Here is a 25,686-nt window from a genome sequence, read left to right on the forward strand (position 1 = left end):
TAGAGTAATGTATATCTTTGAAGTAATGTGAATGATAGCTTATGACTTGCGAGGTTACAATCAGCATGTGAATTTGGAGATTTCTCCACAGGGCTAGTATAGGCTTAATATGGGTGAAGAAGAGCGCCACCATAGTGTAATGGTTAGCGTGACACTACTATGGCTCAGGAGGTCAGGGTTCAGAGTTCAATTCTGGCATTGTCTGTAAAGAGTTTGTACGTTCTCCCCACGAACTGCATGGGTTTTCTTCCACGGTCCAAAGGTGTATTGGTTAGTAGGTTAATTGATCATTGTAAATTGTCCTGTGATTAGGCTGGTGTTAAATAGTGGGTTGCTGTGCTTGTTTGATGCAGTATCTCTAAATAAATCTCTGAAAATGAATCTTCAAGTGTTCAGAGAATTAAACAATCATGCATGGTTTTCCTTGCTTAGTGGCTGTACCTGAGAAAAGGAGCAGAAGTTTCTCATTCTGATTTGTTATAGAACGTGCAGGAAAATAATTAGAAAATGCCACATGATGTTTAGAAAAATGCTGAATGACCTGTTTTGAAATCTGATGATTCCCCGAACAGTGTAATAAAGCACAAAGGACAACCGCTCGATTAAATGGTTCATGTTTATTTTTATTTTGTTAGTTAATCTCCTATTGTGCTGGAGACTAAACATGGCAGTATTACAGTCACAAGGAGCAGGCTTATTGGTCACAGTGTCCAGATTTCCAATTCATCACCTCATTTAACAGGAATGGGAAGGGTGTGAGGAGCAGTAACAAGATGACAACACAGACAGTAACAGTTTAGTACACATCCTTCACTCTGCAGATGTATACAAGAGGCGTGCCACCAGACCTTAGTAATGAACCCAATTAACAATATATAATATAATAATATATATTTACTCTTTAAAAATATACTTCAGTCAGATGGCTACTTCTGTACAACTACAAAAATAAAAATTTATATAAATAACTTATATGGCATACAATAGTTTAACTGATTACATATACCCAACAACCAAAAAAAGCCCCCATGAACAGATTAGATTTTTTTCATGTGGTGGGTATATTTTTCTTTTCTACTACAGTAACTACCATTTACAAGATTTTATTTCACAGAAAGAAACAAGACATTTTTATTCTACTGGATCCTACAATTAAAAGTTTTTTTTTTCTTCAACCACCCCCTCACGCTTTAGACAGATACAGCATTTATCCACTGACAATTTTTCCCCCCAATTTGAAGCAGCCCCTTTTGCTTCAACACATTTGTAAAAAAAATTCAAGAGAGAAAACAAAAACAAAATTCCCTGCATTTGTTGGAATGGCAGTGATTAGACCAATCACAGTGCTGAATCCTTAAAACTCTGGATCGGCAATTGGATAAAGGATGTAAACACTGAGCTAGCACCAGCAGGCACAGATGAGTATTTCCGTGCTGCAGTTCCTTTAGTAATTGGCAGGATGAAATATTACAGTTAACAAGACTTCTCAGTGCTCCCTCACTCCTATACTTAAATGGAACACAAATTGTTGCTCTCCAGCCACTTGGGAGAAGAGAGTTTGGAATGTTTTCTTACATCATTACTGTAACTGATGATTGAAATTGTACTTGCAGCTCCTTCCCAGTGGTCCTGGTGGCCCTCCACATGATTAGCGAGATACCAGAGCTAGAACATAAGTTTCTCAAACTGGGATCCTTATAATTTGGGGGGTTTTAGGGGCTGTAAACTCACGAATTTGCCATCTCTGCTTCTGGATACACAATGTATCTTCTGTTCCATTCATGCTGAAATTGCCTTTCAGAAGTGGGATGGAAGATTTTGCATTTTCAGGGGACCTTACATGAAGGAACATTTTAAAACCAGATGACTGGAGGAACAGCATAGAAACAGATTTAATATTAATTAATTGAGGACATTGTAAAAATATTTACTATTCTAGAGTTCTAACATAATTAGTTCTTGTGTCTTATTGCAAGAAATATTAAAACTAAGCGAAAGACAATAAATTATTGTTTTGTAAATTCCACCAATCTTTTAAAGTAAATTGAAAACAAGGATGCATTTAAGTGGATAATTTCAGATGGCGAACAAAAAGAAAAGTAGCTATCTGATGGATCAAGTCTATAAGGGGTTTTAATTTTAAAAGTTCATCCAAGTGATAGGGCTGTTGATAAATCGGTAGTTAATAGGTCCAAGTTACCCAACCTGAGGAAAATTATGAAGGTGTGAAACAAAACATGAAAAAAGGATCAATTTAGCAAAATTAACAGAACTGGTCGTGGAAAAAATGTGGGAAACGGAAGCACTCAATTTCATTTAAACTATTAAATAGTCTGCAGTAAAAAAAAAGTGTGAAATTGCTTGGATTTCTTGAATGGAGATAATTAGACAGCCATCTGTAAGCCCATCATTTATTTCAGCAGAACTCAGACCAGTCAGCACAAGTGATCTGTACTTGGAGTTATGGCACAAATTGCAAAATCAATATACTGTGACATCCTACAGATTTCAAATCACGTGAGTCAATGCACGATCCAGAGCAATATGGTTAAATACCTCTGTGACAAACACTGTTTTCTTTTCCATATTGTACAAAAATATAAATATAACACCACCAATAACAACAATCAACACTATTAATTTAAAACACTTCCATTCATTCATTTTACTGGCAATGAATATCCACTCTCTTCAGTCTGGTTAGAAAAAAGAACACTTGGCACTTAAAATGGTTGCAATGAAAATAATGGCTGCATGTTCTGTGAAAATACGCACTGGGGCAAAAATGACAAATGAAAATAATACGAACATTTAGCATCTCATTCTGTTGAAAGACAAAAATGGGCTCCCTTTGAATTACTCAGTCCACCACACACATTATTCCAATACATCACTGCCTTAGGTGGGAGCAATATCATACAAACTGTTGGAATAATCGATTATTACTATTTTTTAAAGCAAACAAGGTTTGGAAGCTTGCATTTTGAACCTTTTTTTTGAACAGGAGAGGAAATTCAGAACAGGTTAAGTCTGACCTGGGAGAGGAGACTATTGTGCACATCTTAGTAACGGGCCTCATTGCAGCATCAAGAGTTGCCTAGAAGGGCTGCAAACTAGATGCACAATTATTTGCACCAGCCTGTGACTGATAAGTTCTTTGAGAAAATGTGAAGCCAAATGTGAAAAGTAACAGAATGGAAATGGAGTGTTGGTGGAAAATTAGTCCCTTTAAGTGTGCTATATTGCAAACATCTCACACTGATGTTGCAAAAACAGAGAAACTGTTTAGATTAAAAATACTCGAATATCTACTAAGATGGGAGTAAGTATGCAGTTTCTCACAGTATAAGAGGAAAGAGAAGATGTTGTTGGGCTATCCAGTGTCACTAGAATGGAAATAAGTGTCCTCTCCGTCTGAGAAGGGAGTCAAAATGCTTACAAATAGTCCAGTTACACAGAATGAAGTGCACAATGCAACGAAATCTCAAACCCGTTGTGATCAATCATAGTTACCATCATGCATGGCTTACTGGTCATAAACTTATAGCACTTCTAGTAATGGCAAAAGCAATGTTAAATATCCTGAAATCACTCACATTCCACTGAATAATGCTGACAGAACAGCCCAAACTCCTGATCCGGAGCAAGAGGAAAAGTGATGGTGCATGGCATTTAAAGCATTTGGAAAAAAAGGTTGAAGTTGTCCTAATTGCTCAAGTAATTAAGGCACTAACTTGCTGAGCTCTTTAGATCATGAGCTGATCGCTAACCATGCTAAATTAGCTGAGACCATGCTGAGACTGTTAAAATGTAACACAGCTCCCCTCGGCTAGCTGAGGGAATTACATGGAATTCACTGCACAGGAACAGGTCACATGGATGAATGTATTTTGCCAGTAGTGACACTCCACAGAAGCTTTGTCCCACTGCATTTCACCTCTCCTATCAAAATATATATATATATTTCCTTTCTCTCACAGGCCAATCATGATGTCCCTTTTAAACTTGTTATTTCTCTTTTTTTACAGTCTTTATTTACTTTGGTAATTTATAATAATTTTATATCTTGCACTCTACTGCTGCCACAAAACAAATTTCATGCCATATAAATCAGTGATAATAAATCTGATTCTGTTAGATATACAGCATATTGTTTCCCTTTATTTATCCAATATGATCACGTTCCATATTTGTATCATTCTCTGGGTTAAAATAATCAAACCCTAATACTGAATTTATTAGTGACTCTCTTGTCTTCATGGTCTCTCATTTTTGACCCTGTCAGAATTGGTAATATTGGTGTGCCTACCCGGATAAACTCTTCCTGTAATTTTATAGGCCTCCATCACTCAGTCTTCCCTTTTCCAGGGAAAAGCCTGTTCAGTGCAAAAATTCTCAAGGGTTTCGTCATCAGATCATTTTTCAGCAATTTTTGTATGTGCATGTCAGATGAAGAAAGACTTAAGTTTAACTGGGATCTCCACATCTAATAGCTTACTGACACTCTTCTGTCACCAGTCATACATGGAAGAATGCCACGTGGAGGGATGTTGAAGGGGACTCGTGGAACTCTAGCTCAGCAAACTGAAGGACAAAGATAACTTAATAATTCTATGTAGAATTGATGCCTATAGAAAGAATCTAATGATATATGATTTAGATCATGAGTTGATCACTAACCATGCTAAATTAGCTGAGACCATGCTAACTTCTAAAACCCTTACTTTTTAAAACATTATGCAGGGTGCCCATTTTGAATTTTAGTCACATCAATGCTTGACATATATTTTTGGGAATTATGTGCACCTATTCTGAGCTGGAGCTGAGAACATTTTAAATATATAGGGAAAAAAATCAATTTTCAGATGAGGTATTTTATTGATTTCCTGCCCTGTCAACCCCTATACTTTTCCCTGCTTGTGCCCTTGTACAATTTTTTTGTATTAATCATTTTGTCAGGTATGAGCTTCGATGCATTGAATCAAATGCCCATGAATTTGCTTTAGGTACAACAGCTCACCATGACTTCCTCTGAGTAGCTTACATATAGTTTCTCACACCGTTAAAAAGCAATGTCAGTTTCTTTGTCTTTCTTTCCTTCCTGAAGTTTTGCCTGCTGTGCTCTTGTTCCATGCAAGTCAACTACCTTTTACCAACTTGTTCATTGGTTTAACATTGGGCTTGGACAAGTTGTTTGCCACGTTGTGCATCATTGCTGAGCTGAATCCTATCTTCTCCTGCTAGGATCCCCAGATAAAAATGAGTACCAAGGACACCAAGTGCTCAGAGAGCTTAGATACTGTTTCTGTTGTACTATCACCAGCCTTGGTTTACATCAACTAACTTAGCAAATGCCAGGGTTGGGTTTGAGACTGTTCTGAACTGTAGGAGGACGGTCACTAAGCCCATCAAGGAAGCCCAGATTCAAATTTCAGCAGGATCAGCCTTAGTGAGCAACCAAAAGAGCCAACAATTAGTAGCAGCCATTTTGTAATGCAAAATAATGGCTGCCTTCAGCATCACATTGCCATTCTTGCTGCCAACATTCTAGTTCTTAGATTATGATTTTGCTCAAATGCCTGTGACACCATCCACTGGAGAAACTAATTCAATGGAAGAAGGGTAAACAAGCATTCTGCATTACGGCAGAAAGGCTGCCTGTAAATATGGTTATTGTTTAATTATTTTACATGAAATTATAGTCGATCCCAAGCATCTGCACGCACAGGCCTGTGAGAAAGACAAGTCACTTCTGTAAACACCACAATCTGCCTGAACTGAAAACAAAATGTCTTTCATGGTGACTAGGTACTTGCATAGAAAGAAAATCCTGAAAGAATAGGGATTCTAATCTATATAAACTTTTAAGTTTTAAAAAGCATAGCAGCAAAATAATCAAGCAATTATCATTTATCTGTACCCAAAGTTACAAAAATTCTCTTCATTGTACACAGTCTACACATCTTACCATTCATTAGAACTCTGACTCTGAATTTTCCGGTGCTTTACACAGTATATAATACAGAAGTATACAGTACATCATTAAATAGGTTTGTTTCATTTTGATTTTTTTTAGTATTAAAATATATTTAAACACCAACTTAATATTTTAATATAAATCTTCCTGTCTCCATCATGAGGTTTATGTACATAGGCAGTTTTACACATTTCTTGAGCCCAGAGGATGTTGGGATATGGGATGGGATGGGATGGGATGGGATGGGATGATGATAAGGAATACAAGCATTCTTTGGTTGCCACATTCATTTGAGGCGACCTGCAGAAAAAAAATAAATTGAATGCTAAGTATATCAGTGATACAAAGTCGAGCAGTAAAGTTATAACGGATACCATTGCTAATACAGTCCTCATTCTACTTAAGTTGTGTCTCTATTATAGTAAAAATAACAAGTACCAGTGAACTCATAGAATGCCATTAAAAACAAAATTCAAAATTTTTGCTCTCGTTTCTCTTGAATTTGGGCAGAATTCTATTTTGGAATCAGGACTTGACATCTAGTTATTCTATACTGTTGAGATTGATGCATAATCATTTTAAATGACTGAACACTTCTGTGCCACCATGGAAAAAGCTGCAATTCAAGACTTTCCTGAGCATCTCCCCCAAGTAGTACTATGAGGACAAGCAGAGTTATCTACCGATGGGCAAACGTAAAAATAAAATACTCACTGGCAAAATCTACATTAGTGAATAAAATTGGTTAGCACTCATATCAATAAATGTGTGCTCCTTGTGGCATAAACTACCTAAATGGTTCAATGAATTTTATAAGTTTGGAATTGAACCATCCTGTGAACAGTCTGAACTGAAAGCAGGTGGGTGCTTATCAGCAAGGCCATTACAAACTGAATTGGAAAGAAGAGAATCTTCTGTAGTTGTTGTTCCTGAATGCAACAGTCTTGAAATAGAGGAAGATTGCATTGAGTTTGAGGATAGAACAGGACTGCCTTTTATTCACAGGAGTTCAGAAGAATAAGAGGGAACCTCTTTGGCACACACACAAGATTCTATGAGGGACTGACAAGGAAGATGATATTGGTTTTCACAATATTGACCAATATTTAATCCCTTTCTGTAATAGTGGCACAGAAGGGAAATTCTGAGTAGTGCCCAGTATACTTTGGACTTGCAGAAAATCTGGAATGTTGGCATCGCCAACACTAAGAAATGTGGTCATATATTGTTTTACATGGGATGATTCTAGTCCCTGTCTCTGAGGCCAATGGAAATGTAGTGTTTGAGTACATGAAGATGGAACAAAAAAAAAATGAGTGGGTGGGAAGCCTGGGAATTTAAAACAAAGCTGGCGCAGAATTTCAAAAATAAACTAACATTGCAGCTTTGAACCTGGGACACTAAAACCTATTTCTCTTTTAGTCATAATTGATATTGATCAATTTTGTTTCAAAATAGGAAATTTTGAGTTCACTTTGTTTACCTTTAAGTTAAAAAACATTTTAAAAATTACCTAATGCCTTCTTGGGGCTTGCATGCTCTTCACTTCACATTCAGCATCCTGAAGTTCAAAATTCTCCTGTTTGGAGTCTATTGTTTCCTCATGATTCACATATGAGGAAGGTATGTGCAATTCCTCTAAACAGTCTGGCTCGCTGTCCTCAAACCCTTCATGTGTGTATCCTTGAAATGTCTGTGATACACTCGGGTGCAGAGAGAGTGTCACTGATGCTGTGGCAGTCACTGTAGTGAAAGGGTTATTGGATCCAGGCATACCAGTGGAGTATGCTGGAAGTGTAGTCCTAGGCTGGTGAGTCCTACTGTTGCGAGACCTATATTGACTCCTACAAGAACTGGCAGGTTGGATAGGTTGAGCATCACTTCTGCTGTGCAGTCCATTGTTAGAGAAATGTTGCCTCCCTTCTCCTGTGATTTTATTTAAGTCTTGAGGTTCTTGCCAGGCTAGCTGAGAACTAACAGAACCAACAGTAGATCGATGTGGTACTTTTGAGTTTAAATTGTTCTTCTTGTATGTCGAATCCTTAACATCTTTGTATGGCTTCACAACCTGTCGAAGAACATTTTAAAAACATTACTTACGCATATTTTTTCTAAGCAAAGTTTTTTTAAAAAATATATTTATTAGACAGATTTGTGAACTAAAAATGATGTAAAAGGTTTATTAGTCTTTAAGAAATTTGTGTTTGCTTAAGTTTAGTCAACAGTTGTAGTGAAGGTAACTAATTTCCAAAACAGCCTTTCAGTGCAGTGTCTATAGGCTGAATTATCATTTTCTAATAATATGAAGGTTAAAGAAATATAATTATTAGTTCAATGGAATTTTTTCTGTTAATTACCAATGAGGAAATTCTAGCCAAAGTCACTCTATCTTTCCTCAGCCTTCAGAAAAAAAAATGGAAGTTAAAGTGTAACTTGCCATTCACTCATTTAGCAATCGAAGATGATGGCTAGATTGGGGAAATTCTCTGTGGACACCAGCAATGCTTTGACCTGCTTTTTCCTCTGGAGGGCAAATATTCCTTCTCTGTTCTCACTTCCCTCCCATAAGACAGGTGTGTCTGATTTTCCATGAGCAATTTAGTGGAGTAGAGTCTTTCGACAGAATGGAGTAATTAATAAATGCAGTACATTTAAATATTTGAATGCAATTGAAGCATACAGTTTTCATATTGGCAATGTTTCAGTTTCTTTCATTCCCAGGTGGGAAGTGTTGAAATGGACTTCTAATAATGTATGTGTTCAGCTCATTATAAAGCCCAGTCCACTTTTATAGCCCATCACTTTTGACTCCTACCAAAAAGCTGGGGAAAACAGAAGATTATTTGAATCACAGAGAAATTACTTACTGTAACTCGCGGGAAGTTAGGGTTATTTCCAGACTCCACCAGTATCTGTGAGCGAGTTGGTGGGATGATGTATGCACTCTGGTCGAAGTGCGGCAGGTCCTCCTCGCTGATCCCAGACACCGTGGTTTCTGAGTAATATTCGGAGTCGGAAGACTCAGGAAACGTGCTCTGCTGCCAAGGAAATGAATGGACATAGAAGCCATGATGGTTCATGGGTGGAGGAATAGGCTCAGGGGAAGGGGTTGGCAATTGACTGCCTCTATCTGCCGGAGTGACCTAAAGGCAAAAACAAAATCAAAGACTCATTGAATAAAAGTGAGTTAACCTCATAAATTAGGCATTCTTATCAACCTTAAGGCAGATCATGGTTTGGGCACTGCCAAGGCCTGGTTTTACCCACACCTATTCCTCCAGTACATTTCCCAGATATATTTTTGCTAACTTTTTCTCTCTGTTATAGTCTTCTTCAGATTCTGGGCAAAGTCTCTGCTCATCCTTGTAATAAAAAAAAATGCCCTGAGAATTTCTAAAACATGGCTACACCCCGAATGCAGTGAAAAGATCTAGTAGGCAGCCTAACTTCCAAGTGTCCACTGTGGGTATGTGGAAATTCTCCAGGCACGACGTTACCCAATGACTGAATTTAGAAAAAAGCAGTATTGAGATTTGCAACCTTACCCTAGCAGTCCATCAAAATCCAAGTGTTCAGTCTCTCTTGGGATATTGGTTTTGTTGTAGACTCCCTGACCACACTAGCCAGGCCACTACCCAGTGACAAAGTCAACCTGACATGGTACATTCATAACAATTTCTGCGGCATTCTGTTACATTCAGAACAATCTGTATTCTGAAATGATTAGAGCAGTAACTACACCATTGGCTTCGTATGGCCTGCGTACACAACAATGGCTAACTAGGAATAACTAACTTAATTGTGAGCGGTTCAGATAAGGTCACAAATGTAGGAGAGTTTGCAGAACCCCAAGACGTGATTTCAGTCTAGTTACTCAGCTGCTCTGCTCGTTCTGCAGACTCACAACAAACATGGATTTGTAACTCATAAAAATGGTCTGCTTCCAATTATATTAATTAGCTTTTCTGGTTGAAGCCCTTGTTACATGAAATTCAGTTTTCAATCCAAAGAATCCAAATCTTGTTAATCAAACATAAACATGCTTCTAAAATTAGTTTGAATTTGTTACCTGGGAAATTCTCAGATGAATTCTGAATAGAACTTACACTTCGAGAGGAAGTACCGGGAATTAAAGGTGGCATTCAGGAGCTAGTCAGGAACACTGTGTTGTGGGAAGTCTACTTCATCTCCGCTTCTTGTTACACTGTGGCCAGTAGCAGGTTTATCAGACTGCAGGAGCTGCTGCAGTGAGGCTTTGTGTATTTGAGAAAAAGGTTTGATGAGGGAATGAGGTAAAGCAAGTTTGTTATAGTAAATGAGGAACTGAAATATTTCTGCGGCTTCTCAATTATTGAAGTAACAACATAAATTAGGACAAGGTATTTTAAATATTAGAGTATCATTGTAAGTATGAATGTGGTGATAAGAGACTAATTCCAGATGGTATAACATACCAGACATCTGCATCAGGTGTAATGCAGAGGAAGAGTGACCGTGGATGCAAATAAAAAAACATAAACCATTCCGTCTGATGTAAACCTGGTAACTGCTCTAAAGGGAGACGTGGGTCACAGTAAAAGTGAGCTTGCATCAAAAGAAGCTCATTTTGTATATGAATTCTCTGTTAGAGAAGGGCTATGTCATCAGAGGGTGCTGTGTGTCAGAAAGCAGTTTAGGACCTGTGCCCTATATCAAAAACTACGTTATATCAGGTGGTGTCATTGTGAGGGAGGCATGCATTCTCTAACTGAGAGATAGCTTTTCAGGCACAAACTAATTCTGGGAGTGTGTGCCTCAATCATTAGGAAGTCAAGCTTCCTGCATTTAACTCTCCATGCACCCAGCCAAATGAAACCTGCTATTACTGATTAGGATAAAGCTTGAGCTGATGCAGAGCAGATGGGAGACATCCAGACCCCTAAGGAAAATGAGCCTTGCATGTTTAATTTGTAGCATTGGTCAGGTCCAACCACCGATCTTCCACATTTGCTCCGTTCTACAACCACTGCAGCTTCGAACAAGAAAATGTGGAATGGAAATGAGCAAAAGGACAAACTAAATGGGGGCGTGGACTATAAGCAAAGTTAAATACTGACACTAAGAGCTACTTAGTACCAATAATGCAGTTGGAATAGAAGTCTGAATATGTACACTGCGGTGGAATTCAGATAGCCTGACCTCACCCACTGCAGGATGGGCTACACCTTACAGAAAGGAAGGATGGGTAAATACGTATGGACCCTGGGAGGCTTGTAGCTTCTGAATCCTGGAGTGAGATAGTTTGACGGCCTCTCTCCACCACCACAGTGCGTGAAACTTAACTAAACCGCCTTCTCTGTTCTGCTGGGGTTCCTCTTCACAAACAAAAGCCAACCTACTCATTAGGCTCAAGTTAAGCCTGTAGTTGAAACCCAATGTTATCATCAACCTGGAAGCACTTGATGTTTACCTGAGAAGGCTTACCAGAAATGCTGGTTTAAAAAGAACCTGAAATGAAGGAATCTACACAAGATACCAAATCTATGACGTCCTCCTCGGAATACGGAACTTAATGTATGCATTTACATGGAGAATGATTCGTTCTATTCCTGGATCAGAGTCGGATCAATTACCCATGGCAAATGAGCTTACCTCGGCTGGGGGTCCAATAACTGACAGCAAAACAGGAAGGAGAACCAGTCCATTAAGGATACCCAATATTGTTAAGATGGTCAAAACAGCAAAGAAATACCTGCAAACAAAGAAGAATGTACAGTGTGAGAAGATCATCCTTGTGGTTTCATTGTATTATTGCAGTTCCATTTTTCCCCAAAGACAAGAGCAAACCATGGATGAATAAAAATGAAGGGCTATGTGGGAGAGAAGGGTTGAATTGATCTTAGAGTATGTTAGAAGATCACTGTGGTCCAAAGGGCTTATACTATGTTCTATACCATCAAATCAAAACCAGTCGATTAATCATTCAAAACGGCAAGTATTGTATATCAAACAGCAAGGTCAAGAATGGAAAGGATGTAGGTGGGAAACTTCAGAGAGTGTAATGGTAGTTTGACCAAGATCATATAATAGTTTTGAGAAGGAAGTAAATCAGAGGACATCAAACCACCGAGAAGCAGCAGGGGAAATTACAAGGGATTTTACAAAGTGGGGTTAAACATATTACTTGCTGGTTGCCCTAATGAGATGAGCTTGGAGGATTTGACAGAAATTAAAGAGACGGAATTTCAAAATAAGGGAAGTGGAGGTGCTGGGGGTATTTCTGGGTTGGTGGAGCTTACGGAATAGGAACTGTTGGTGTGAATGCACTTGCTGACTGTAGTGTGGGTGGCAGTAGTGACATGGGGAGAGGAGAAACGTAACTCTGCTGTGTCTACGGTGATTAAACAGAGGGCTAGTTAAAATATAAATGTTGCTCCAGGAAGCTGTTGGCACTGCTAACAACTCCCTTGATCATACTCCAAGCCCACATCTCCACATTGTGCAATGAGATGGCATATTCCAAGATCAGCAGCAAGCTACATCTCCTGCACTGGAAGTAAATTGGGAAAGGTTGTGAATAATTATGGCCAATTTCCCGTTTCAGGCCTGCTGGTCTGGAGGCATTAATTACAGAGCAAAGGGCCTCCACAAAAACTCCTCACTGTACTTAGAAGGATTAAGACATTTGGCTCAATTTCAAGTGAAATTCCTGAGCAGGAGGCTTAGTCCTATTCCCAATGGCAGACTCATCCATCATTACAGTCGTGGTACTTCCTGCACTGTGAGTATATGCATGTGTGTGAGAAAGCAAGAGGGAGGGAGACTCAGTACTACGCTTCAGAAAATTCCAGTCTCTTCCTTTTACTAATATCCCAGAAAGGGGAATCCAATTGTCACGATTACTCCTTCCCAGTGATGCTCAATTAAAACTACTGTAAACAATGCAGGAAGGAACTAGAACCTTGCTCTGGGAATTCAGATAAACCCTCTGTAAGTGCAGTGGGATGGTGTGCTGTGTTCAACATATCACAGCTAAATATGTATTCAGAAGCCACACGAGAAAACTTGGAGCAAACTTTGAGGCAATCAATGGCAAATTGTCTATTTAAACCACGCCTTAATAGAGCAAGATTAAAAACATCCTTTATTTCCAAATTACTGCAGTAAAAAAGAAAAGTAAATCATTCAATTTCTTCTTCCTTTTAAGCAGCAATAACATCCAGAATAATCTGCTTTTTAGCAATGAGGTTGAGGAATAAACATTGGCCAGGATACTGGAGAGCCGCTGCTTTTCTTCAGAAATGTACCATAGGATCTTTAACATCCACCTGTGAGGCAGGCCAGGGCCATGGTTCAAATTTCATCTGATAGATGAGACCAATGGATACCGTCTGGTGGAATTTTATTTCCCTTTTGTTGTTGGTTTAATATATCTAGTGTCTTGGCAATCATTTAAACTGTGCAGCAATATTTTTTTCCTCTAAAACACAGGGACTGCTGCAGAAAAGAGAGAACTCGGGCACAGCTGTGGAACAGCAGTAACCTTTCTGCTAGTCCTTACTGACTTTCCAGCTTTAAAGCCTTTGAGCCCCATGTGTGCCGAGGAAGGCCAAGTGTTTATCTAACAACATAGTAAGATAAGCAACAATATACATTACTTGGAATTCACAGGAATGGCACGCAACTCCAATGAAGGCCCAGGATCTGTCTCCCCGCCTCATTGAAAACAATTTTTTTTTGGTTTACGAGTTTCCACTGTGGCTTGGTTATGTCTACGTATGTTCTGGAGAGGAAGGTGGGGGTTGGTTTGTATGTTAAAGGGGCCATGGCATCTATTTTGTGGGGAAGAGTCCAGTTGTAACCGCACTTTGAAGCGATTTGGAAGGAAATATGCTGACGGGGTTTCGACAAGTTTGTAAAATTAATTTCACGAGTAACATTTTGTTACAGTCCTCTGAACCCAATCCACAGCCCATTCTTTGTGCCAATCTTCTTCTTACCCTGTTAAAAAATAGTTGTGGTCCTGGCTTGTAAAACTGCTGATGAATCATTTAGCAAGGGATTCTTGCAATGATATTGCTGAAAAGTCAAACTTCAGCCATGCTTTTTTTGGTCCAAACATAACTAACTCTCAATTTGCTGCTCCATCACTGCCAGAAAATTCACTGGGCTGAATATTCTGCATTACTGTCTTGTTTCTTTATCATTGACTTTCTAATAACACTCTCTAAGCAGACTGAGGAAAATGCCTTGCCCTGGCCCGTTTGACCCCTCCACAATTAGCTAATATCACTGTGGGAGGATTGAGGGTGGGGGTGCAGGATCTGCACCTATGATAATGAGGTTCAGTCTGTCAAATTAGCCCCAACACCAAGGCTGCCTTTTGCTGCAAATCATCAGGCAAAGATGCTTCTACTTCCTGGTGACTGCAATTACCAAAATTCAATTTGGTATTTTACAGTAATGAATGAACATGTTGGTTAATCTCCCCCACCAAAAAAAAACTTAATTGCTCTCCCCCCCCACCCCCATGCCCTCCTAGTACAACAATCAGACGAGCAAGCATTTTCTGTTTATTTTACTGAAGCCAACAGTCTGAAAATCAATTGGTTGGCATGTTTTTGCCAGACCTCCAGGTAGGTAGCATGTCAGAATCCCGTTGTTTATGCCTTATGTAATCTTTTCCATTCTGGCGAAAGCTTGTTGAAAAATGCAGAGTTTGTTCAGCTGTTTATGGTGCATGCACCAAAGAAGAAATATTTACAACAATTTCCTTACACTAACCCACGCTATCTGACTGGCTCTCTAAATAAGACCTCCCTGCCTGAAAGTCTACCTTGTGGTTCATTTAGCTCAATGTTTAAAATAAAAAGTCAGCTGGGGCTTTCAAAATAGTATCTCTGTTTCCCATCAGTTTTAAATGATGCAGAGTAGAAATTCCTCCCGTGCATCCACCCTTCTGCCATTTCTCCGTTTTTTCAATTCTTTTCCTTTATACAAGGGTACAAACACAGAAGCAAGAGCCCATTTCAAGTCTGCTTCACCATTCAATATGATTATAGAAGATCTGACAATAGGCTCCACCTTCCTGCTTGATCCCTAAAACATTGGACTCCCCTGTAGACAAAATCATGGCCATCTTAAAGGGTCTGTTCTAATCACCTAAATGGATAGAAAATCTATCCCTTATCCTCTGTGGCTGCTGTAGACTGGAATTGCACCCAGCCTCACAAGTTGATAGGGTAGTTAAGAAGGCTTATGGTGTGTTGGCCCTTATTAGCCAGGGGATTGACGTCAGGAGCTGCAAGGTTATCTTGTAGCTCTATAAAACTCTGGTTAGACTACACTTGGAGTATTGTGTTCAGTTCTGGTCGACTCGTTATAGGAAGGATGTGGAGATTTTGGAGAAGGTGCAGAGGAGGTTTACCAGGACACTGCCCAGATTAGCGAGTGTGTCTTATGAGGAATAGTTGAGTGAGCTAGGGTTTTCTCTTTCGAGTGAAGGAATATGAGAGGCACAGATGGAGTGGACAGCTATTGCCCTTTTCCCCAGGGAGGCAATGTCAATACCAGACGCCATCTTTGCAAGGTGAGTGGAGGAAAGTTAATGGGAGATGTCACAGGTAGGGATGTTTTATACACGGAGGGTGGTGGGTGCACTGCCGGGATGATGGTCGATACAGAGCGACAGTTGAGAGACTCGTAGTCACATGAATGGAGGGTTATGGGTTGTGTAGGAGAAAAGGATTAGATTAATTGTGAAGTAGGGTGAGATAGGTCAGCACGATATCGTAGGCTGAATGGCCGTCCTGTGCTTACGCTTCTATGTGATGTGTTATCAACCTTTGCCCAACATCATGCAATTTAGAAATCATATTGTAAGAGTATGAAACACCTTAGCTTCAAACTTCTTCTCCCCTCCTCATAGATAGCCAACACAGCCCGAGGATTTTAATTGCTTATTAGTATGTATTACATAACTGACCAGCTATTTTACTTGAATGGAACCAATTTGAATTCACAGAATGCAGGGTCTACATAAATGATAACTGATGTGTTATTGAATTTTTTGCTGATTCTAAAAGTACAATAGTAACCACAATTCAAAAGTACTCCATTGTCTGTGGAACATTTTGGGATCTCCTTTCTTTCATGACATATGGATCCCCACAGTGGTGGCCATATGCCAGTGATAGCATGTTCTTATTTATTCGTAAATCAGAAGGTTGTGGAAGTGTGCCCACACTATGGGACTGTACTGAGAAAGTGCTGAGCTGTTGAAGGTGGTAGCATTCAGAGGAGACAGTGCTTTTTTTCTTAAATGGCCGGACAGAAAAAGGAAGCTCGAGGCCATGCTTTGAAAAAGAAATGCTGCAGTGGTGGTGGTGGGGAAGAGGTTGTTCTCCCTGTTTTTCTGGCCTCAAACAACATCCCATCAAATAAAAAGCAAAAACCTGCAGATGCTGCCAGTCTGAAACAAAAAAGAAACAAAAAGTGCTGAAAACACTCAGCAGCTAGACAGTATCCATGAACGGAGAAACAGTCAGCATTTCATGTCTGAGATCCTCCGTCAGAACACTAAAACAGATTGTATCACTTCTGTGTGTAGTGGTTTGCTATGCACAAATTAAGCTGAAATGTTTCAGGCGTAGCCACTGTCTGCAGAACAAATGAAAATCACAGTCTTCAATGGCTGACATTATGAAAGTTGTGCATAAAGGGAAAAATTCTTTTGCTACATGTGCTGTGAATCATAGAAAAGGCAGCTTAAAATGGATGGAGAAGATGACAATTACATTTTCTTTTTATTTGGCATTGGTACTGCTTTATATCTTAAAATCTTAATTGGCATCTCTATTTGGCAAGGCATCTGGAATAGTTTCAACCACTGAAGTGGATATCTGTGACAGTTTCTAGTTTAGACTTGGCTTTAAGGTGCAAAAAATTTTAGCTGCATTCAGATCTCTGCCTTCTCTGTGAACTGCTTCAAAAAGGTAGCTGGATTCTGTCTGAATGACATGGCTTAAGAAAACATTGTCCTGGTAGCAAATAGTAGACGGTAGGAATTGCACTTCAGAAACTCTGGGTGCCCATCATTTCCAGTGGGTTCTGCCAGAGTTCCAGGAATGCCTCAAGGAATTTTGACTCCTGCAAGTCAAACCACTGGGTGGTCTGGAAATCCATCAAGCAAATATCTACAAAGCAGCATTCTTAGGTTGCCAACTTTTCCTTCCTTTCTAGCTGGTATATCGTTCAAGGAAGAATGGAAACACGTGCAGAAATAAAACAAAAAAATAGCTTACCATTCACAATTATACTTTTAATGTTACAGTATGTTTTAATCTCCGCTCAGGGCAATGGTTTGAGATTCCAAACACTTGTCACAACCCATTCTGGAAGGCAATGTGTTCGAGTCTTATTTTTGCCTGGGAACACTTTTTGACTGGATATCTACTCAGTGTCATAGGTTACATCAAAGAAGTGGGATTGACAGCTGAGTATCACCCTTGCAGAGAGCATTGAAAGGCACTTATATCTCTATCACATATGCACATCCAATCCACATCAGACACTGGACCTCAGTGAGTCTACTGAAAGTATTCTGTACAGTCTTTTGCATCATTAAAGTAACGCAGTTTTATTGAAGTTGACACTCAAAGAATATTTACTCTTGAAATTTTAAGTGAAGTGCTGTAGTAGTTTGAATTCTAACATTAGTTTAATTTGTGGCAAATACAGCATCAGTTTCACACACAGGGAGACCATCCAGTCCATCGAGTTAATGTTTGATAACAATCCATTTAGTCCCAGGCCTTCAGTTCTTCCAACAGTTCTTCAGACTTGTTTACTTTCAAATATTTATCAAAATGCTGTATCCAAATGCTTAACCAATTGAAAAGTTGTATTATTACCCTTAGTGTTAGGTTGTAACAGTCTAAGGATAAAGGTTAGTTCAGTGAACAGATCCCTTTAAATTAAGGAACACTTCTTTCTTTGTTCAGAAACTATCTCCAAAGGCACAAATCTCCTCCAGATTAGATTGGCTCCAGGTGACCTACATCACTTTCCAAAAGAGAAAAGCAATGACTGTGTAGATTTGGTAGTAAATTACTGAGAACCAATCTCAACTGGGAAATACTCGTGGCTTTGATGATGGGAGCTAAACATAGAACAGGAGACAGCTGTTTACTTAAAGGAATGACACAATCTCTGGAAAATTTGTCCTTAAATTGTTACAGCACCTCAAACTGATAGAGTATCATAATTTAATAATTATTTTGAAGATTTGAAATTATGATGGGGGCAAGATTTAGTAGAGGCATACTAAAATATGATTGGTTTAGATAGGGTAACTGGGTGAAACCATTGTCAAGCACAGGGGTGAAGGACAAGACATGACAGGCTCCTTCCAATCCTTTCCAACGTTGGTCACCTTACTTCACTGTAGGAAATGATTCTCATTTCTCCCTTTATAAATTTATCAAAAGACATGATTTGAAGTTTGGAGTAATGTTGGGGAAATTCGGAGAAGAGAAAAATAAAGGACAATCACTCATTTTAATACTAGATTTTTACCTTCTGCTGATTAATTTACTAATCTCCCAGATCAAGACCATAAGACCATAAGACATAGGAGCAGAAGTAGGCCATTTGACCCATTGAGTCTACTCCGCCATTCATTCATGGCAGATCCTTTTATCCCCTCCTCAACCCCATTCCCCGATAAGACCATAAGAGTTAGGAGCAGAATTAGGCCATTTGTCCCAAACAAAATTAGGCCATAAGGCCCTCAAGAGCCCCCATTTTCAGCAATATCATTAAAGGGGGCAAAGGATATGACTGATGAAGGCTTATCACTCTGGAAAGTCGCGTTTTGTTTTAGATGAGGTGAGAGAAATTGAATGTATATAAAATGTTTTTCTTTCTTCCCCCATCATAAGAGTAATTATCTAACGTCCTGAATATTGCCACTCAAGAAACATTCTTGCTCTCAGGGAATATCAATGTACATTGGGTGTAACAGCATAAGAAGCAGGATCTTATGTGTAAGGAAGGGTATACAGAATTAGCTAAGTTAGACGGCTGCTGATTCCCTTAACTCACTCTTTTGTTTGGGGCATTGCAGTTAACAACATAAGGTGCAAGGAACAACAGCTTGGAAAGACTGAAAAATAATCTTTAATTTTTCATTCTTTTTCATGCTGAATAATTACAAAGTAAATTCTTGCAGTAAAGTTTGTCCCCAAAACCTACCTAATGATGAAGTCAAATTCAGAACCAGCCAACATCAGGACCCCCAGTAGTGTAGAGATTGCTCCATCGATCACTGGTGCAAACATATGTTCCAGAGCTGCAGCAGAGCGCATATTCTTGTTCCCAATGGCAGTCAGGAAACCCTGATGGGTATAAACATTGCATATTTATATCACTGACCAAAATGTAAAGGTATTAAATATCAACTTAAACTCACCTTTAACGTAATTGAACAATTAACAGGATTTACTATCAAGATGTTATGTTGTCTCTCAGAAAGAAATCACTTATTTTCACTTATTTTATTTCCAATGGCCATCAATATTTTGTTTCAGTCAGGGCTAAAGTATTCAATTTTAAATATGCACAGCCAGTACCAGTTCACATTGACTTGGACAGAAATGTCCCAAGGCACTTCAGAGAACCATTTCCAATAAAAGTCATTTAAAATCAACTCTGAACCAAGGACAAATTTATCAGAAGACATGATTTGAAGTTTGGTCAATGATATTGGTTTGAAGCATGGCCCCTATGGAGGAGGAGGAGATTTTTCAAAAAGGCTAAGAAGTTTAGGGAGGGGTCTATGATCTAGACAGTCGGCAGGAGAAGCTTTGGTTATCAATGATAAGCTTGGGTAGAAAGAAAGAGAGAGACTTGGATTCATCTACAAAATCTGACTATTGAAAAAGTTCTGAGTCTAGCATTGATATGAACTGGTTAGTAGAAGAATCAGAGGAGAGTGGAGGATAATGTCTTTCACCTGAATGGTGATAGGATCTGATCCACTCCCTGAAAGAGTATTGAGGCAGAAACATCATTGAGTGCCCCAGATGTTCCATTGAAGAACCGAAACCTGGGAAGTGGGTTAAAGATTGGGAGCTCTTTTTCTAATAGAACAAACACAATGGGCTGAATGGTTCCTTCAGTATTGCTTTTTTTAAAAAATGATTTTCTACGAGGACTGGCTGCAGATGTTCTGTTGGCAGGCAAGCACAGGACTGCAGTGATCGACTTACCAGAGCTACATGAACAGTGAATTCCACTCCAATTCCAACGGAAGCAATCAGGATCACTACAGGGATTGCACTCAGTTTGATTCCCATTAGTCCCATGATTCCAAACAGCTCGACCGTCATCATAGCCAAAATAAACACCTACAGATAAGTAAGAGAAGTGAAGGTGTCAGACTTGAATGGGCTTACCTCACTAGAAATGCCTTTGCATTAGTATAACCACCAGGCCGGAGTACCTTATTAGCTAGTTACCACATACAGAAAGGGTTGATGAGTGATTTATTGAGGAGTCAATACATGTAGTCATAACTTCCACAAAAAAAAGTTCAAAGTACAATTACAAAAGGGAAGAAATACTAATAGGTTGTACTAGCACAGGCACAAGAAAACAAATGGAAACATATTGTACTGCAATATTGAATCTGGAGGCAAAAGTACTGAAAATCCCACTGTTCAAAAAAATGTCACCTCAGATCAGATCCTTGGCCAGCAGGTATTGAATTTGCTGAAGTTTGGACTTTGCACCATTGATAACCCCTGCCTGACCGCTGCTATTACAATGCAATCCTTTGAAGCCATAAAGAAAATCGACTGCAAAAAGAAGCCACAAGTGTGGACTTTCCCCAAGGTGAGCTGCATATAACTCAAGCAGGAACAAAGTCAGAATCCACTCCCAACTTTAATTGTTCTTCTTTGAGGTAGTAGTTACGTGGCTAGAAGCCAGACCGGGTAAGATGGCAAACCTTATTGAAAAAGATAGGCTTTTATGACAATAGTTTAATTGTTTGTACTTTCTACATAATTATGTGTGCGACAGAATAAATAGATGCCAGCTCATTGCTCCCCCTGCTTTTCAATTGGCTGACACACAGATGATGTCACAGGTGGACGGTAGCAGCTTCCCTGTATTACCTTTTCAACCAATGGCATCACCCAGTGGGACAGACCACAGAGAAAGGTGGCTAGGTAGGTGGGAGGGATAGAAAAAATAATTATGGTATTAACATCTAAATTACATAAAGGCTCTTTGAGTGTTTGAAACGACAAATAGACCCACTTGTTGGCAAGATCGGAAATGTTTCTTGTAAACTTAAGGATTACTTTAAAGGTTAACTTCAAAAAGTGGGAGGAGAAAGGTAGAAAGGTGTTCCTCCTTGGTAAGAAGATGCTGGAGCAAGGGTTTTGTTTATAGTCTGCGCTTTTATCTTCCGCTGTGAGCTATTTAAATGTAAATTCCTGCAGCACCTCCAGCCCAGACCTGGAGAAGATGAGGACAGCAGCAAGCAAGTATTCACTCTGAACCTTGCTGCCAGCATCATCTGTTAGGCATCGGGTTACAGGGGCCTCCTGTGATTCAGTGTTTACAAGGAAAGTCTACCATCTTTAAACCAAGGACAAATGAAGCTTTTCATTCCCTCCACCGCCCCCCCCCCCCACAGAAACATTCCTCCTAACTCTTTGCTCAGTTAGTTTCAGCATTACACATTTGGCTGCCTGAACTTTAGTGAACAGTCAAAACTGTGTGCCTGCAAGATAACTGGTACTCTCTTTTCTTGGCTTTCCTATGCCTAGGGAACGATAAGATTCTTGCTTTGATGTCAGCATGAGGCAGGTTCTGTCACGCATACCCTGTTGTTTGACTAGGGCAGAAGGAATCACTGATAACTCTAAATTCCTTCCAAACTGAATAGGGTTATTATACAGGGATGAGTTTTCACCATGTTACTGTTATAAAGCATATTGCCACTATAGAAACTCAAAATTAATGGGTTATTTAACATATTTTCGAAGGTACGTATTAGCTGGTGCAAAATGTACTGTCAGAAAATAGGAGGGAAAATATCACAAGCAAGATATACGGGTCTCTCTTTCCCAAAGGTATATATCAACTTCAGCTGTGGCAAATTATAGGCTGTTCTCTGTTCCTCGAGGGAAGGATGAAGAGTGAAGGGCAGCACATCCTTCAGCCCTGATGCTAGAACATGCCGACTGCCAGTGACCAACTGAACAAATAAAAGCTTTAGAATTCCACATATGTTGAAGCCTATCAGCACATGAAGTTGAGGAAGTCTTGGGGGTGGGGAGTGGTGAGTGGTGGAGGGGAGAGGAAAGCAGCAGACTCCTGGGTGGTGGCCACTGTGCTAGGACTGAAATGGAGGGTTGGGCTACTGAAATGGCAAATTAATCACAAGTTAATACAACAAAACAAACATTTTTTGAACATTCAAAATCCCTCAATTCGGTAACATTCCTTCTAAGACAACTCCAGCTACTTATTCTCATCCATTTACTGAATACAGCAATAACCATGGGTACTTTCCATAATAGTTTCTGTTGCAATGTCTTTACCTATTTTTGCATTTGTTACTTTACAAAAAGAACTGCATATAATTTGTTTCATTGGTGGTAAAGATTTAGATATTCTGGAAAATATGTGGAAGGTACTATACATTGTTTTAATGTGTACACAGAACAAGAAGAGGTTGACTGATGTGACTTGGGAACTGCAATGTCTTCCATTTACTCGACTGTTTATATTCCCAAAGTAATTTCAAAGATGAGCCAATGTGCAGTAATATTAAGGATTTGTGAAATGCCATTACAGAAGGCCAAAGCACTTCAAATAACTTAAAGTAAAACCAAATACATTTTGCTGAGTAGAGGATTTACAAACATGGTAAGAGGGTGGATAGATGAAGCCAATGTATCAAAACAGGACAAGGCTATTTAATTTCACAGCTGTTTCCTCCTTCTAGATCTTCTAATGCCCTTTCTAATTCTTTGTGAGTCTCTGTTTCATAACATTTTGATATTGTAGACCAGAGTTACAAAGGAACCAACTGGATAACCAAAGGATTTTGGAGGGAAATAGCGATTACTTTTTAATGGCACTATACTTAACCCAAGATCAAGTAAATCTCTTGACTGTGCTTGATTACACTTGAGAAATACCTTTTGTGTATTTTTTCTTTTGTATAGATTATATGCTACAAGGATAGTCAATGTTACTTATTAAGGAAAAAAATTAATTTATATAGTAGTACCTTTCACAACCTCAGGGAACTTATCTAACACTTTAAGTGCAGTACCTTTAATAAAGTGGGCCTGTAGCTGTCAGTTTGGAACATTGTCCCACAAACTGCACCAGCCAGATTATCTGTTGCCTTTAAAGACTTTTTAAGGGATTAATATTTAGATAGGGCAATGGTTAAAAACTCCATTTTCCTCTTTGAAATTTCCACTCAAGGGTCCAGATGGGGCATCAGTTAAAGTCTCGTCCTCAGTCCTGCATTGAAGGAGGCTAGATTTTGAGTTCAGGTCTCTGGCAGGGCTCTTCAGCTTCCTTCTGATTCAGTGCTACCACACAATTGACACATTTGGCTTTGCAAAGTGTTATGCGTTCTACATTTCTTAGAGTAAACTATGCCTGTCGCTTCCTTTTCCAAGTGAATCTTTTTTTTGGCAATTCCCTCCTAAAGCTCGGCTTACTTTTCATGGTACTATTGACTGAGCCTTGGAATAAAGCCTTGTGGTGACCCCCTCCCGCCAAAAGGCCTCCCACCTCTGCTGCCATAGTCTGTCAGCCGTTGATGGATTGATTTATCACATGAAGGTCAAGCCAAGGACTGCTTTTTTCCCCTGAATTCAACAGAAAGGGATGTGAAAGTCCCCTGAGCACTAACTATTTTATCACTGTTTTCTTAAAAAATTACTTCCCACTGTACTCTATAAACCTCAAACAATATCCCCTACAATTTAATTTATTGGCAACTGTCAGCGATTCTTTGGAGACTAGAAAGGTTATGAAAATTAAAGTATCGTGCTGTATTTCTTTAGAATTCATGTTGTCTACTTCTATTCCTTTTTAGAGCATCAGTTGATTTTTTTTAATAAAGCAAAAGAACAAGATACAGCACATGAATAAATTACATAACTTTTCGTCTGGCAACTTGAGATATTCAAATATTAGATGTTGGGTAGATAAAATGTCGGATCATTGTGATTATTGTGTGTGTGTGTGTGTGTGTGTGTGTGTGTGTAGATAAAGTGCTGAGTCATTCTTTTTTATTTTGTATGTGTGAGAGACAGAGACGGAGAGGCAGATAGAGAAAGAAGGGAGACAGAAAGTAAAATTGAGAGAGACAGACAAAAAGAGAGAGGGACAGAGCAAGAAAGAGATGGAGATGTATGTATATGTAGTGTGTGTGTTGAAGCCAATTTAACTTCTCTTTAGAAAGACTTTTAGTATCCTGAAATCATTACTTAAATGTGTTGGAGGGAGGATACAAGTCCTAACTGAATAATCTACAAACCACCGGATCGATATTGCAAATACAATATATTTAAAGTAAAATATTTGCAAAATAGCACTCAACATTACAAAAACTGTTTAAATAGAGTTCGGTATCTTGGTTTTAGCCTTAAACTCAAGGAATCCCCACTGTGTAATTCACCAATAGATTGGATGTGGTGAGTTTTACACAGTCTCCCACAGACCATAACTCAGTTATGCTACTTCCACTTTTAAGTTATGTGGTACCAAAGAAATGGACCCAGTTTTATTCTATATTGAAAACAGTTTGTTTTGCTCACTATTTTGTCCCTTTTACATTGCTTCCCTTTCAGGTATTTTTTATTAACTTGGACATTTCAAGGCAATCGCAGTGGAAGATAATAGTGAGTACTGGGAAGCAGTTGCTTGTGCAGCTCCCTTCTGGGGAAGAGAACAAAAAAAATAACGTACACAAGAAAAAGGAAGTGCATATCCTCGGCCACAACAAACCATTGCTTTTTCATTGTTGCAGGTGCTTGAGAATGTTAGAATTTGAATATGAAAGCAAACTTGAAAAACACTTTTTTTTAGGAATTTGCAGCCCTTGTATCCATCACATTTGTTACTTATGAGAGGCACTTACAATAATGCCAGCAGTCCAGGGATTGAGCAGCAGAAGGGCACAGACCAGGAATGTGCAGGCCAACACAATGCTGATGGTGAGCAGAAACCAGTGTCGCAGGCCAATGTACTGTTCCCAGAACAGGAAAGGGTAGCCATTGGGATAGCTGAGCACGCCCTTCTTGGAGAATTCCTCACAGATTGCCCTGATGCTCTCGATAGCTTCGATGAAATCCGAGGTCTGCTGCAGGCCAGTCAGGTAGAAAGGAAACTGGGCAAACTCGATCATCTCAGCAGCGGGAACTGGGTAAAAAGGCGAGGAGAGAAACTGTTTAGTAGGAGGAAAATTGATGTAGGCAGGACTCTGTAATGTAGACCAATGGACGAGGATTCCCCCTCTTCATTATAGATTACTTGTATAACCCATATTAATATTTTATTGCTTTAAAGGTGGTAACAACATCACCAAGATTCCACGCAGCACCATTTCATAGAGTCATGGAAACGTGATGAACCTGCACTAACTGGAACAGGTGGAGTGAGAGTGCTGTAAAATGGATTTGCTGTCA

The 25,686-nt window shown here is 39.2% G+C and overlaps 1 protein-coding gene and 1 long non-coding RNA gene across 2 annotated transcripts in view; one reads left to right on the top strand and one right to left on the bottom strand.

Moving 5' to 3' along the window:
* Positions 1-615: 615 nt before the first annotated feature.
* The window catches only part of ptch2 (patched 2), a 112,140-nt gene continuing 87,069 nt past the window's right edge, over positions 616-25,686 (bottom strand). The window contains exons 18-24 of the mRNA XM_063064464.1: positions 25,140-25,420; positions 20,227-20,364; positions 19,211-19,353; positions 11,609-11,708; positions 8,845-9,120; positions 7,491-8,045; positions 616-6,277 (exon numbers count right to left, since the gene is read on the bottom strand). Of these exons, the coding sequence (XP_062920534.1) occupies positions 7,491-8,045; positions 8,845-9,120; positions 11,609-11,708; positions 19,211-19,353; positions 20,227-20,364; positions 25,140-25,420 (1,493 nt within the window). The 3' untranslated portion in view covers positions 616-6,277. The remainder of the gene's footprint in view (positions 6,278-7,490; positions 8,046-8,844; positions 9,121-11,608; positions 11,709-19,210; positions 19,354-20,226; positions 20,365-25,139; positions 25,421-25,686) is intronic.
* The window catches only part of LOC134354945 (uncharacterized), a 42,847-nt gene continuing 29,773 nt past the window's right edge, over positions 12,613-25,686 (top strand). The window contains exon 1 of the long non-coding RNA XR_010019933.1: positions 12,613-12,737. This is a non-coding gene — a long non-coding RNA (uncharacterized LOC134354945). The remainder of the gene's footprint in view (positions 12,738-25,686) is intronic.

This window comes from Mobula hypostoma, chromosome 12 (genome assembly GCF_963921235.1).
Source record: "Mobula hypostoma chromosome 12, sMobHyp1.1, whole genome shotgun sequence".
Classification (NCBI taxonomy): domain Eukaryota; kingdom Metazoa; phylum Chordata; class Chondrichthyes; order Myliobatiformes; family Myliobatidae; genus Mobula; species Mobula hypostoma.